Raw genomic sequence first — 13947 nt, 5'->3', positions numbered from 1 at the left:
ACTCGAGAGCTCGCCTGCTGAGCTCCTTCACTGCTACGCGATATCAAAAGCCCTGGTTTCCAACCGTTCCGTTGCACAATCAAATCAGAATGGTAAGCATCAGCATCAGCACCCGGCATCCCTTAGCGTTCGCTGCCCGAGGGACCGACTGACTCGAAACAGGCCAGCTCCGGCAAGGTAACCGACTGGGTCAAGCCCGGCGACACGTCGGGCGAGTTCAAGCGCCAGGTCAGCTCGTTCCGCAACTGGATCTCGCGGGAGAGCGGCGCCCAGTTCCCGCCCGAGAAGGGGAGGTATCACCTCTACGTCAGCTATGCGTGTCCCTGGGTAAGCGCCAATTAACCCATCCATCATTCGGTGTTTATATGGCACTCCATTGGAAGACTCCTGAGCGACTGACACGAAGGGGAAAAGGCGTGCCGCACGCTCATCGCGCGCAAGCTCAAGGGCCTCGACGACCTCATCAGCTTCTCCGTGGTGCACTGGCACCTCGCCGAGGGCGGCTGGCGGTTCGTGACCAAGGGCGAGGACGTGCCGGGCGACAACGTCGTGCCGGACCCGATCGAGGGACACGAGGCGTTTACGCACCTGCGCCACGTGTACTTTGAGTCGAGCAAGGACTACGAGGGCCGGTTCACGGTGCCGGTGCTGTACGACAAGAAGACCAAGACGATTGTGAGCAACGAGAGCAGCGAGATTCTGCGCATGTTTAGCACAGAGGTGAGGAGCCCCCCCTCCTTGACCCTTGATATGGGTTGAGTTGTCCTTTGAGTTGGTGTCTGACTTCGCTGCCCCGGGCAGTTCGACGACCTCATCGAGGAAAAGTACCGCAACATCGTGCTATACCCGGAGAACCTGCGCAGCCAGATCGACGAGGCCAACACGTGGACATACGACCTCATCAACAACGGCGTGTACAAGTCGGGCTTCGCGACCACGGCCGAGGCCTACGAGCGCAACGTCGTGGCGCTCTTCGAGGCGCTGGACCGGGCGGAGAAGCACCTGAGCGAGCAGCAGGACGGCCCGTACTACTTTGGCAAGGCCATCACCGAGACGGACATCCGGCTGTTCGTGACGCTGGTGCGCTTCGACCCCGTGTACGTGCAGCACTTCAAGTGCAACATCCGCGACATCCGGTCGGGCTACCCGGCGCTGCACCGCTGGATGCGCAACCTGTACTGGAACCACGCGGCGTTCCGCGAGACGACGCAGTTTGACCACATCAAGTGGCACTACACGCGCAGCCACACGCAGATCAACCCGCTGTCCATCACGCCCGTCGGGCCGCTGCCGCATATCCTGCCGCTGGGCGAGGAGGTGCCGGCCGCGCAGGCGGCGAAGCATGGGAAGCTGTGAGTAGAGAGAGGAGCTGCGTTAGGAGGTGTGTGGACTGTGGAGGTGGAGAGTGCGTGAGGTGTGTCGCGGCGCGAGCGTGGCGAGGGCACGAGACTGAGCGGAGTATACGAAGGGGTAGATTAGCCAAATGAAGTGTCAGTGCTGCTCTGGACAAAGGATCGCTATGTGCGTCTTGACTCTTGACGGAAAGCTCTGATCCAGGTCTGCTCTGTCTGTGACGATGCTCGCAGGCGAATTTGGTGTCATGTGACTTGCTGCCCGCCAGCCAGAGGGACTCATCCGTGAGTCAGTGCCAGAGGGGAGCCTCCTCTGTCTTCGCTGGGGCGGTTTTTCCGTCTCCGAAAGGGGGCCAGCCACAGGAGGCCGGCGTCGGGGCGGGCAGGTGGGTTGCAGTGCGGGCAGCCCTGATCAGTCAGGCGGGCAGGCGGGCGGCCAGCTGGGAGGAGCCCACCTAGACTCACCGACCCCTTCCATAGGTCCTGCCCAGCGCCGCACGGCTGGCAGAGCCGACTGGACCACGCGCCACAGCTGCCGCCCACCTTGCCCGTGCGCGGACAGTCTGCCCCAGCGGCCAGTGCTCCCGGTGGCCACTGCTCCAGCCTCTCGCAGGGTGCTGCCTCTGCCTGGGCCCCTCTGCCAGCCAGCCGGCCAGCCCACCCGCCCGCCTGCCTAATACCTACCAGCAACGGCACCACCTCAGGTTTCCAGTCCCCTAACGTTACCGCCCGCACCGGATCCACCTGATTCTTCCACCGCATCGCAACCACCGCCTCCTCATTCTCTCCCGAACGTCGCACAACAGTGTTTTATCTGCCACCTCTCCCGCGCACGACCACCTTCACCTTCAACAGTCCCGCTGTAACATCCAACATCCACCCGAAGCCCTGCCGCTTTTCTCCTGCTCCTATTCCTCCCCTCCGCTCCCTCGGGCTTGGGCCAAGACTTTCTCTGCATCCTGCCTCCCTCGCCTGTGCGCAGGCGACGACGCCCGACTCCACTGGAATACCACCATTGAACAACGCACACATCGACAACTCGGCGACCGCGACCTCTACTCGGCCCTCCGTCATCTCTATTCAGGCAGAGGGTTCTCCCCTCAACTCCGCCGACGTCTCGCCTCGAACCGATTGACCGCCAGCCTCGTTTCTGCCGCGTGACCTAGCCCGACATCGCTCTCCCCCCGTCGAGACACCTGTCACTTCCCACAACATTCCCACGCTTTGCGGCGACAGGCGGCCGTTCCAGCGGATGGGAAGCGCCGCGCCGTCGCCCTGATATGGCCCTTCGATACTCAGCAGAGTTTCTGCTGCACCTGCGGGAATCGCCGCTATGTGTCCGACCTGACAGCCTCCCTCCCGTGGAGGACTGGATGGGGTGAGCCCCCCTCGGCCCTGCGCAGCTGGCAGCTGCCCGTTACCTGCACCTTTGGCTAACCAGTTGACAGCGCGACGCCCGAACAGCTGCGCGCCCAAAGTGCCAAAACCACCACTGACCGAACCCAACGAACAACCGACGTTGCTTTGATTGATCAAGGCACTCGGCGTCAAGGCGCCGAACGCCATGCATCCCGCAACAGTGCGAGTCAGTCTTTCCTCTTGCAGCTGATACTTTCCTTGGCCGTGGCCCCTGTGCTCACATTTTCTTTGCAGACCCCGAGGATATAGTCTTTGGACCGCCTCGCATGGCCTTTTCTTCTGCGCGCGGCAACAAGTCGATCGACGAAAAAACCCTCGGCCTACCAGATGGGCAGGGCCGGACTGGTCTCCGGAATCGGAGCGGGGACCTTGATGGCGACCGCCTACGCACGACCCTTCGTCGCAATGACGTCGACGCGGACAGTGATGGATGGAGCACGGTGAAGCCTCGCAAGAGCTTCGGAGCCGAGGGCGCAGAGCGCTTCCACGGCAAGATGGGGGGCAACTACCGAGACGAGAAGCGCCCTCAAAGGGAACGCGACGATCGGGAGCCAACTCGAGACCGCCCGACCAGGGCCTTTGACGGCTTTACGCGAGATCGGGAGGCCACTCCCGAAACTGAGCCCCGGCCACGAAATGGAGCTGGCCGTAGCAAGCTCGACACCTGGCGTTCCGGCAACGACGTCAAAGAACCTGCCCCCGTCCCAGAGAAGCGCGAGCGCGAGCGCGATCGCGACCGCACAAAGAGCTGGCGTGATCGTGATCGTGACACTGAGCCGTCTGACGAACAACGAGGCGGTGGCAGAAACACGGACCGCCGCTGGGGACGAGACCGCGACCAGAGGAATGAACGAGACCCGGAGTGGCTCGACGAACCGCAGCCTGAGCAGCGCGAGGCTCACACACAGCAGGACTTCCAGAAGTGGATGGAGCAGATGAAAGCTGCTAAGAGCGGAGCATCTGCCGCCGCGAAGCCCACTGCAAATATCATCGAGACGGTCGAGGCTGCAAAGCCACCGGCGCCTTCGCCTGCTGTTGAAGCAGGGCCAGACAAGTTCTTCATGGCATTTGGCGGCACATCAAGCGCGGCACTTCCTGTTGCCAGCCCTCCCGAACAGAAGGAGACCGCTCCTGCCGCCAAGGCCAAACCCGCGGGCAAGTCGTCGAGGTTCACATCGTTCTTTGCCCAGCCTCAGTCTGATGGGCGCGCGAGCGCACCAACAGCCACGCCCCCGACGGCGCCGCCGTTCCAAAGCCCTATTCCGATATCGATGCCTGGACCTGGGCATCCATCGGCGCCAGAGGAAGAGCGGCAGGCGTTCCAGCAGCTCCTGGCCAAGCTGCAGAAGCAAAGCATGAGCGCCACACCTCCAGGCGTGTCAGCCTTCCCAGCTCCGCAGCAGGGCAACGGCCCCGATCAGAGCAAGAAGGGTGCCATCGCTTCACCAGAGCTATTCCAGCAGTACGGAGGCGACCGCCGCGACGGCCCAATGGGTCGGCCACCATCTCAGCAGCCGCGCGAAATCCTCGCGCCGCGCCCGCAGCCACAGACTGCGCGCCCCGACCAGCTCCTCAATGAGCTCGTGGGCCACCACAACCGTGTTTCGAGCCAGGGATCCGGACGCGCGGATCCAGGAGCGGCTCGAAACAACAGCAACACCGAGTTCTTGATGAACCTGATGAGGCCCGGTCTCGCCACCCAACAGTCCGACCAGCAGGTTCGCATGCAGCAACAGCAACAGCAGCCGCAGCCGCAGAAGCCTGCGCAGATGACACCGTACAACGAGCGAGAGTTCGAGTTCCCCGGTGTGGAGAACCGCAACACCGCCCAACGCCAAGGACGCAACCAGCCGCCACCAGGCTTCCCGATGGACGACTCCTTCCACGGTGCCGCCGACCAGGAGCAGCGCCAGAACCAGCCCCCGCAGATCCTGCAGCGTCCGCCCCCGCCCCCAGGCCTCAACCAGATGCCTCCCGAGTGGATGGCCAGAGGACAGATGCCGCCCCCTCAGCAGCGAGGCCCGATGGGCCCGCCGCCTGGATTGGCTGGGGAGCCGAACCGAAACATGCCTGTGCCGCACATGTTTCCTCCCAACTTCCCGCCCGGGGCCATGCCTCCTCCTCCCGAGGCGCTTGGCGGGATGCCTCCGCGCAACATGCCCATGCCGCCGCCGGGCTTCTTCGCTGGTCCTCCGCCTCAGGGCTTCCTGCCCCCTGGACTGGGCGGGTTCAACGGGCCACCCGGCCCCGAGTCGCACGGTTTCGGTGGCTCCCCGTTTGAGGGACGTGGCATCCCCCCTGCCGGTAACCGTGGCACCAACTACGGCCGCCCGTGAGCGATACGGCAGTCCACCATGCCGAAGCACGCATGGTAGCTGGGAAAGCTCTGATGGGAGTGAATTGCAGTGCACATTCTATGTGCTGTCGACAAGCACTGGCTACTTGGTCGTGGTGTGGCGGCGCGGGCGTTTGCTCGCGGCGCAGACAACAATAACAACAACAACGCCGGAGGAGGGTTTCTTGGAAGGGGTTCTCGAAGGAAATGAAATGAACGGATCATGTATCACGCCGCTGCGGCGTGGAGGTAGTGGTACCGTGCAATCAATGATGTGAGCTGGGGTGCGAGGCGCGACGCCCTGTTGTACTACTTGAAACGCTACGTTCCCGGCCAACGTGTCTGTACTTCGTACGTGTGTGTATGCACATGTGTTTGCCAAAATGTGAAGTGAATGCATACCAGCCACCTGCTCACGTGCTGCCACCTTGCGTGGATGGTTGCGGTGTGGACGGCTGGGCTATGCATTACGGTTCTTCGTATCCATCTCGGAAGAGCATACGGTACACTGCAAATCATCCGGGACCAAAAACGCTGTCCAAGCCGATTCTACGGCCACGATAAACACGCCCCAACGCCACGCCCACAAAGTCCTCCAACCGAGCCTACCCAAGCTCATCCTCCGCGATGGCAACCATGCACCTTTCTCATCCGATGACGAGCCCATAACCGGACACCAACGAACAACTCACTTCACCGGACGGATTGCCCGTGAAACGCGTCCCCCCACCCATGACTAGATGCCAAGTCGAAAGACAGGAGAGGACCCCTAGCCACACCTGCCCGCTCCTCATAGTCCTTGCTAGTTCATAACCCCAAGGATCTGTAATGCTCCTCACGGAGTCGGCAAGGCGGTCGATCCGCTGCGAATAAGCTTGGAAATGCGCTTGAGCTTGGAATCACTCCTCTCCAGGCGCTCCGGCGGGAGCTGCTCGCTGAGCCTGCGGCGGAATGAGAGCGACGACGACAGCGAGAGCCTTTTCCCACCGCTGCGAGTATTGCGTAAGCCAGGAGCTGCGTCTTTCTCGTCCGCATCACAGCCCGCGTCCTTGACTGCATCCACGTCCTTGTTTGCGGTCATGTCCATGTCTGCGCTCAAGTCCTTGCATTCGCCTGTGTCCTTGTCTGCGCCTCCATCCTTGTCCGCGTCTCCGTCCGCGCCCATACCTTTGTGCTTGGAGGAACGTCTGTGCAGAGAGCCCTACTTCTTCATACCCAAAAAGTTCCTCCGCTTCTTCTCTTTGTGCAGCTTGCCGTCGTCGTGCTTCGGCGGCTCCGGGGCAGCCGCGGACTTGGGCCGTGAGCCAGGGGCATTGAGGCTCATGGCGCCCATGGCCGGCGTCGGCGGAACGGGGGCGGGGCCTGGACCCGGCCGAGTGGGCAGCCCAGACGTGGCCGGTCTACCGGGTCCGGCACCCATACGCTGGGGTGCACCGCCACCGCCGACAGCGCCTGGTCCTGGAGGAGGAGCAGGGCGCTCAAACAGATGCGCAGGGGCGCGAGGCTTGGGTCGCTCCATGGGGAGATCGAGTTGTCGCTTGTCGCGGCTTAGGTCGCTGACCTGACGGATGAAGAGCTGGGGCGTGAGCATGTGGGAAGTAGCGAGGATGATGTCCCGGCTGCGCAGGTTGCCAATCTCGTAGCATGCACGGCTCTCGCTGTATGTCGCGCCACCAGCCATGAAGACGAAGATGCGCTGTCGGTTCTCGGGAGGACGTCGTCCGGCTGCTGCCCAGTTCGGCCGGCCAGCGCGGAGGGAACCCCCTTGAGCGACCAAAAGGTCTTCATTCGGGTCCATCGGTGGCTTGACGTAGGGAAACACTGTCTGATCCAGGGCTCCTCTCGCAAGAGCGTCCAGCATTGACTTTAAGACCGGCTCAAAACGTGAAAGACTGTACTCCTCACTCGGCTGTGGTGCCTTGGGGTCCCGGGGGAACAGTGGCGGCGGAATTTGTCTCGGCTCTTTCAACACATGTGAGGTCTTGCCGCCGAGCAACTCCATGTTTGCCGCAACTTCTGCATCCTGTGGGGGCAGAGACGCGTGGATCAGCAGTTTCTGGATGTCCTCCATGATGACGCCGCCGCGATACAGCACGTAGATAATGACGAGCCGAAGTCGGTCTGACGGCATGATGGCGTCGTCGTCCAACAGCCGGACGACGGACTCGCAAACGTTCTTGGGTTTTCTGAAGTCCTCGTCCAGGCCGGTGGACATGGTCTGTTCAATCGAGGCAATGTCCGGGAGCTTGTTGTGCTGGAATATGTTCATACACTCTTGCGCCATGGTCAGGTGGAGCGAGTATGCTTCCTTCATCTCTTGAAACTGCGGCAGACCTGCCAACATGTCTCTGATGGTATTGAGGTTCGTGGCGTCGGCATTCTCGTTGGTGAAGTGAGGGTTCTGGTCGAGGAACTTTTGAAAGTCTCCCATGAGCTTGTCGATGGTGTCCTTCATGTGCCGGTGCCTATTGTCGACCCAGATCTTGTCCTTTTCGCTCAGCTCCATATCCTTTTCCTGGGCCTCTGGCGTTCCTGCGTTGACGGTCGTATGAAATGTGACCTTGTCGCCGTGCTTGATGGGAAGGAGATCTGCCGCCATGGCTTGGTAGGTAAATTCGTGTATCAACGGTGCCATCAGGTCCATGGACCGGTCTGTGATTATGAGATTTGCTTGCGGTCGGTTCGAGGGTGGTGGGAAGTTGGGGTCCCAGTGTGCGTATCCGTCGAGCTCTTCCTGCACGAATCGTGCCAGGTGCGAACACAGTACGCTTGCCTCATGGATGGCGTTTTTCGGTCGGTAGTACCGCACTTTGGGATATTCACCCATGGTTATGCAAATGCCAGCAATCTGTTTCATGAAAGAGTCAGCCTAGATTGCGCGCCAAGGTCCCACGGGGTTCGCTGAGACGTACTCTTTGCGCCAGCTGCTGCATGTGCTTCGGGACAAGCGAGTTGCACGACGGGTGGTAGAGCATCGGGAAGCTCCAGGGATCGCGAAACGTGATCAGATGCGACTCTCTAGGGTAGAAGTCGATAAAGAGCGTCTTGGAGCTCGCGCGCAGCTGCCTGACGCCGGGGAAATCGTCGATGCGCCTCCGCAGGTTGGGGTCTAGGAGGTTGGTCCAGACCAGGAAGGCCCTGCGGTACCGCCGCCGCTCGAAGTCAGCGAGGAGGCAGTCGACAATATGGGGCTCGGGCGAGAGCAGGTATATGGCATCCATCTCGGGGTTCGGCTCGCGGCGATTCTCGATGCGCTCGATGGCTGGGGCAGGTTAGCCAAAGCCCGACGCTCAGGACAGGATAATGACGCACTGGCGATGTTGTTGTTGAGGATATCATCCTCCTTGACTGCATTATCCAGGATCTTCCTGGATGTCTCGTCGACAATCAGGCATTTCCACTATCTCGTCGCGTCGTCAGTGTTGCAGCTCAGGGCATCGCATCGGGTTTTATGGGGTGCGGCATACGTCGCCCTGGGTAATGTTCTTGATCTCCTGGATAATGACTGGCAAGGAAAAGTCAGCTACGCAGGTTCAAGAAGGGATGGAGACGACGCGCGCGTACCATCGTGCTGCTCTTGGATCACGGACAGCCCCATGATGGTGGCTGGGGAGGCGGCCCGGCCTGCCTCAGTCGAGCTCTTGCGCGTCGGTGGTAGAATGCGGGTGCGAGGCGAGGTCGTAGGTCGAGAGCAGCGTAGAGAAGCGAGGTATAGCCGCTGCAAGATCCGAGCCGGTGCGTCAGAAATGGTGCAGCTGGGCGCAGCGAGGAGCACGACAGGGCGAGGAGGTGGTGGAGTGGTGACAGACAGGCAAGGAGGTTTTGGCGGGGTCGCTGGTGGTGGTTCATGGAACCTAAGGAACCTTAGGACATTGGAAGCGGCAGGTGACGGCCACCTGCCACTGATTGGGCCCCTGGCCACAGGGGGGGCGCGTCCCGCAGATGCGCTGAGACGGAGCTTTGTCTGGCCATGGTGGGGAATTGCATGTCAGGGGGCCGCTGAAGAACCTTGGAACCCTTCCAGACGGCCCTGTAGCGTCCGCCGCAGCAGCTTAAGTGCCGCCGACTCCGTCCCCTGCACCTCGAATGCGATGAGGTCATCTCGGTATCCGTGGACGGAGTTGGGTCTTTGTTGCACTCGAGGCCTGCGCATTGCAGCAAACCTCCGACCAACTCAAAAGGCCATTCACCACTGCTGATTCTCATCACAAAGCGGGAAAGAGTTTGCACTGCTCATTGTATTGATCGACTACACATCTCTAGCCGACTTGAAAAGGGGTATCAAAAACAACAAAGTATATCCGCCGCGCGCCGAATGCCGTTTCATATCGCATTGTCCGCGCCGTTCCCCCTGAGGTAGCCCTCCACATCAACACGTCCGTAGATCTCTGCCTGCAGGCGCTCGGCTCTTTGTCGTTCCTTTGCCGCCAGCGCCTTTCTCTCCTTGGCCGTCAGCTGCCGCGGCGGGGCCTCGGATTCCTTCTCCTTCTTCTTCTTCTTCGCGTCCTCGTTTGCCTGCTGCGCGCTCGCTCCGATGCCCAGGTTGTCCTCCTTGGCTGCTACCTTGATCGGATACCGCGGACCTTCGCCCTCCAGGCCCAGCCCGCGCCTGGCGTCCGGGTCCCAGCCCTGAGACTGCAAGGTTCGCAGTCCCATGCGCGTGCGGTCGAGGCCCGAGGGCGGATGAGAGTGTGTCATGCTGACTTGATGGGCGAGCGACGCTTCGTGTTCGCGCAGAGATGTGGTGATGGGCAGCGCGCAGACGGGACAGATGATGGGCTCGCGCGATTGCTCGTCGTCGTCGTCCGTCGGCGCTCCCGGCGACTCCGTCCTGGAAGCCGGGCCAGACTGTGAGCTGACTTCCCCAAGGACGATGCTCGCGTACAAGTCCCCAACGAGGCTCCCTTTGCCGGCCGACGACGTTGACGAGGATGGCAAGCCGGGGTCGCTTTCTGTGGCGCGCACAAACTCGATCTTCTTGCGCTTCAGCCCCGCCCCGAACGGCCGCTTATGGTGGAGGGGGATCTCGGGTTCGTCATTTTCCTCCTCCTCCTCTCCTCTCGTCCGTCGCATGGCCGCGTTGAGGAAGCGAAGCGGCGCCGCGACGACGTTGCAAACGAAAGATGTCGGGTGAAAGTTGCTTGAGAGGCGGGAGTCATGATGCTGTGCTGCCTAATGAAGCCCGTGGCCCACCGCCATTAGCGGGTAGAGCCAATCGCGCCGCACTGGCCAAGTTCCTCTTGATACCCTACAACTCCATGTCGAAACTACGTTACTTTGTATAAAACATCAACGCCACGAAGAAAGCTCAAGACAATTGCAGCATGGCCCTATTGTTCCGTATCGAGGGTTCCTATTCCTATGGGCAAGAATTTCTATTCGTAAGGTCGCTCAAGCCTTCACGACTGGACCTATTCCTGAGCTCTCCACGCAACTCGTGACTGACCTTGGTGAACAGCGCGAACATTAGAATGGTCTCGTATCTTGCAAACAAAGGGACAAGATTTAGCACGTCGGCATCCCCAAATTTCATGTTTCTATCCATATAAGGCTTCAGGTTCTTCTAGGCGTCCGGGCCTGAGTTTTCCCTTCAGCATCCTGACTATCAGAACGCAGACCGCGCGTGGATGTCCGCCTGATTGGGCGTGTCGGGATCCGATCCGGGTCGGATACTCTTCGCCGTCGGCGCAGCTCTTCCCGCTCCTCAAGAGGCATATCGGAGCCGGCACGGAAGCCAGAAAGAGTCGTCCTGCGCGATGTCAAAATAATCTCACCTCCTTCCGTACCGGTGCGCATCTCAACTCCTCCCACGTTGACGGTAGAGTTGCTCCCGACTTTGATGGTGATGTCGTCTCCGTGGACCCCTGGGGATCGTATCGCGCGCGGCATGTCGTTGGGACTGCGCGCTTCTTTTTCGTCCCCGCTGTTACTCCCGTCTGTTGCTTCGGCGCTAGATATATATGGCTGGCGACCCATTCTCCGTCGCAACATGTCGGCTGTGAGGGGTGTGGCTGTTGGGGGTATCTCTGGCTCGTCGCCCGCCTGTCTGCGTCCTGCGGCCGTACCCGAGGCCCTCCCCCGCTCTTCCGGCTGGGAGATATAGGCGCCATACATGGAAGTCCGCCGCCTCATCCCAGACGCTGGCACGAGATCGTAGTCTACCTCACTATAAGAGGGAGGACGACGTGCCGTCCCCGGTGGGGGTCCGGGCCTCCGTTCATGCTGCCACTCTCCACTCCTTGGACGGTTCAAAAGACGAAGGCGCTTTTCGCCGTTGTAGCTCCTGAACCCTTCGGAGTGGTCATCCCGGAAGTCCGCCGAAATGCGATCCGAGGATGCCGCCCGAGCCAAAGGTCGCGCTGGCGGCGGCGCTGCAGCAGCTTGCCCATAGTTTGGGCTGTTGAAGGAGTATGTGACGGGCGGGCGAGAGTACGCCACCGGAAAACCGGGATAGAAATGCTCCTGCCCGGCGGCCCCTTCTTGGACCAGGGACGGTGGCGGCATCATTTGTGCCTGCTCGACGTTCACCCAGGCTGGACCCCAGCCAAGTCTCGGGTGAGGATAGGTGCCTGTCGGAAGGGGTCGTCCGGCGGCACTCGGGGGGCGGCTCGGGAATTCCGGCCTCGCGGGTTCACGGAATGGCTCCCAACCGGGTGGTGATGCGGGATAGGCGCCCGGTGGAAGGCGTCTTTCGTCGACAATCACGGGGCGCCGGATCGGAGGCTGAGTACCACCATAGGCTTGAACTCCTGAGCGTGGCGACGATGACAAGTACTGCGGTGTATCAGCGTAGCTCCTTGCTCGAATTGGTAACCTCGCCTGAGGTGAAGACATGGTAGGGTCTGTAACTGGTGAAGCAAAGTAACTTGCGTCCGTCGCTGGCCTCTGCCGCCGATCGGTTTGCTTGACAGTTGTTCTGGAAGCGGAACCCGATGGTTTCAGGATAGTCTTCTGTCTTTTCAGTACCTTAGAGAGGCTGGCCTTCTGTTTGGGCGCTTCGGTCTTCTCGACTGCCAATTCCTCACGCTTGTGACTGCCCTGCTGAACTTCTTCGGGCACACGGATCTTGTTCAATACCGACACAATGTCCTCGATCTTGGGGCTAGTCGCGGTGTCCTGTTTTGCGCTAGAATCTCCGGTCCGAGACCCGGAACGCTCTCTCACCGGAGCGGGCTGATGCTTCTGATCAGCGAGCTGCTTTGTCACGTAGCTAAATTCGCCTAGGATTTGAGCTATAGCCCGGTCTGGAGTTATCAAGACTTCATCGCTTTCGTCGCCCGCGTGATCCTGGATGGGCCGTCGAGTATATTCGCTGGGGGATGGATCCAAAGCCTTCTGCTGTATGTCGTTCGTGCTTGGCGTGCTTGATTCATGGTCGAAAGTTGGCGACGGCGCCGGGGAATGTTGCGCTTCTTCGGGGTTATTGTCCGCAGCTGCTTGACTATTCGTCGAGACATCTTTCTCCAGGCTCCGAACGACGGATTCTACTTCCAGGGCCTCGATGTTCAACGCAGCTTTCGAGCTCACTGTGGACTCCTCCGAGCCATCAACAGCCTCTGCCTGGGCGACTACTTCATCATCCATCTCCACTATAGGCAAGGCAAAGAGAGCAAGCTGCTCTTGGTGCCGCCCTACGTGGTGTTGATACTGTTGAGCCGATCTTAGCAAATCGCGGCAGAGAGGGCAGGAAATGCCCTCGGTTAGGTCGAGTGGTTTTGCGCCCAGCCTAATCAGCACACCAATCTCGCTCGCTTGGTATGCCCCTAGGTGGCGTTGAGCAATATGCTCCTGGCATGCGGACACAGACGGGAATGTAGCACCGCAGGACGCCGGGCACGTGTACGTGCTCCAGTGACTTTGCTTCATGTGGTTCATCCATTGATGACGTCGAGGAAACTCCTTTTCAGGAGCCAGGCAGTCCTTTTCGAGACAAATATATGGGCGTAGATCCTCATGGACATGTCTCCTGCATGAAATTAGCCTAGTTTTGCCTCCGCGCTGGTCTGGTGCAATGACTGACTTCCACGAAGCTGTGCTCGTCGCTGTGATGATTCTGTAACAGAACGGGCATTCAAACGGTCCTATTGAGGCCGCTGTTGGTAATGGAGGGATGCGATACTCTTCTTTCCCTGCGGCCGAAGACGCGTACGACGTTTGTGTGTGCCCGGAATCCGAACGATCTTCGCTAAAAACAAGGAGCCCATCCATTGGATCTGAGCCTCCCTTTAGCTGTTGCGGTATAGACGACGCCACCGTCTGCGGATCAGCGCTGCCAGCCGTAGTCGTCGCATCGGCTGCTCGATGGAGGTCAAGTCCGCGTGAGAGCTTCATGTGATGCGCCTCTCGGTACTTGAAATACTGTCTTCGTCTGGAGATTGCTTTCCCTAGTCGCTCGGCCAGAATGGCGTCGATGTCGTTGAACTTGGACTGCACATGCCGGATGTCGAAGAGCTCATAATGCGATGTGTCTGTGAAATGTGATGCAGCAAAGCGATCGTGAGGCGCCGGGTTTCGGATTGCCGCACTCAAGCGTAGGAGGCAGTTGACCACGTCCACCACATCAACTGATATTTGATCCAGCTCGCTTTCAGTCGAGTCTTCTTCGTTCGAGCTTGGCGACCAATTAGGGTCCATAACCGATATGCCTTTGTCCGCTATTTCTGCTGTCCCCTCATGCTGGTCTGTCGTCGCTTTCACATCACTGATCTGGTCCCAGGGGAACTCGTATCCACCAACAATGGCTAGAGCATCCTCCAGGAGCTCATCCAGGTCTTGTAGCAGCCGTATGACATGAGTTCGAATATGTGATGAGTCTCGCAGTCGGTAGTCGAGTGAGCTCAT

At 60.1% G+C, this 13947-nt stretch overlaps 6 protein-coding genes across 6 annotated transcripts; 2 read left to right on the top strand and 4 right to left on the bottom strand.

Annotated features, from left to right (window-relative positions):
• Positions 1-89: 89 nt before the first annotated feature.
• PLICBS_000333 (uncharacterized protein) lies at positions 90-1356 on the top strand (the record flags this gene model as incomplete). Its single annotated transcript, XM_065599582.1, has 4 exons — positions 90-92; positions 163-327; positions 415-720; positions 802-1356. 4 exons carry the CDS (start codon positions 90-92, stop codon positions 1354-1356), a joined length of 1029 nt encoding a protein of 342 aa, XP_065455654.1.
• Positions 1357-3037: 1681 nt separating this feature from the next.
• On the top strand, positions 3038-5107 carry PLICBS_000332 (uncharacterized protein; the record flags this gene model as incomplete). Its single annotated transcript, XM_018318683.2, has 1 exon — positions 3038-5107. One exon carries the CDS (start codon positions 3038-3040, stop codon positions 5105-5107), a length of 2070 nt encoding a protein of 689 aa, XP_018184208.1.
• Positions 5108-5941: 834 nt separating this feature from the next.
• On the bottom strand, positions 5942-6271 carry PLICBS_000331 (uncharacterized protein; the record flags this gene model as incomplete). Its single annotated transcript, XM_065599581.1, has 1 exon — positions 5942-6271. One exon carries the CDS (start codon positions 6269-6271, stop codon positions 5942-5944), a length of 330 nt encoding a protein of 109 aa, XP_065455653.1.
• Positions 6272-6307: 36 nt separating this feature from the next.
• PLICBS_000330 (vacuolar sorting protein VPS33/slp1) lies at positions 6308-8704 on the bottom strand (the record flags this gene model as incomplete). The annotated part of the gene is made up of 5 exons (XM_018318684.2): positions 6308-7954; positions 8019-8368; positions 8419-8506; positions 8574-8611; positions 8671-8704. The coding sequence occupies 5 exons, from the start codon at positions 8702-8704 to the stop codon at positions 6308-6310; spliced, it is 2157 nt and encodes a 718-aa protein (XP_018184209.2).
• Positions 8705-9429: 725 nt separating this feature from the next.
• PLICBS_000329 (uncharacterized protein) lies at positions 9430-10179 on the bottom strand (the record flags this gene model as incomplete). The annotated part of the gene is made up of 1 exon (XM_018318685.2): positions 9430-10179. One exon carries the CDS (start codon positions 10177-10179, stop codon positions 9430-9432), a length of 750 nt encoding a protein of 249 aa, XP_018184210.1.
• A 1711-nt stretch (positions 10180-11890) lies between these two features.
• On the bottom strand, positions 11891-13947 carry PLICBS_000328 (uncharacterized protein; the record flags this gene model as incomplete). Its single annotated transcript, XM_065599580.1, is given in 6 exon segments — positions 11891-12061; positions 12073-12222; positions 12271-12695; positions 13066-13072; positions 13127-13159; positions 13360-13947. The coding sequence occupies 6 exon segments, from the start codon at positions 13945-13947 to the stop codon at positions 11891-11893; spliced, it is 1374 nt and encodes a 457-aa protein (XP_065455652.1).

This window comes from Purpureocillium lilacinum (genome assembly GCF_023168085.1).
Source record: "Purpureocillium lilacinum CBS 284.36 DNA, scaffold_1, whole genome shotgun sequence".
NCBI classification, from domain to species: domain Eukaryota; kingdom Fungi; phylum Ascomycota; class Sordariomycetes; order Hypocreales; family Ophiocordycipitaceae; genus Purpureocillium; species Purpureocillium lilacinum.
The sequence above is the reverse complement of the archived record's forward strand: the minus strand, read 5'-3'. Positions and strand labels throughout refer to the sequence as shown.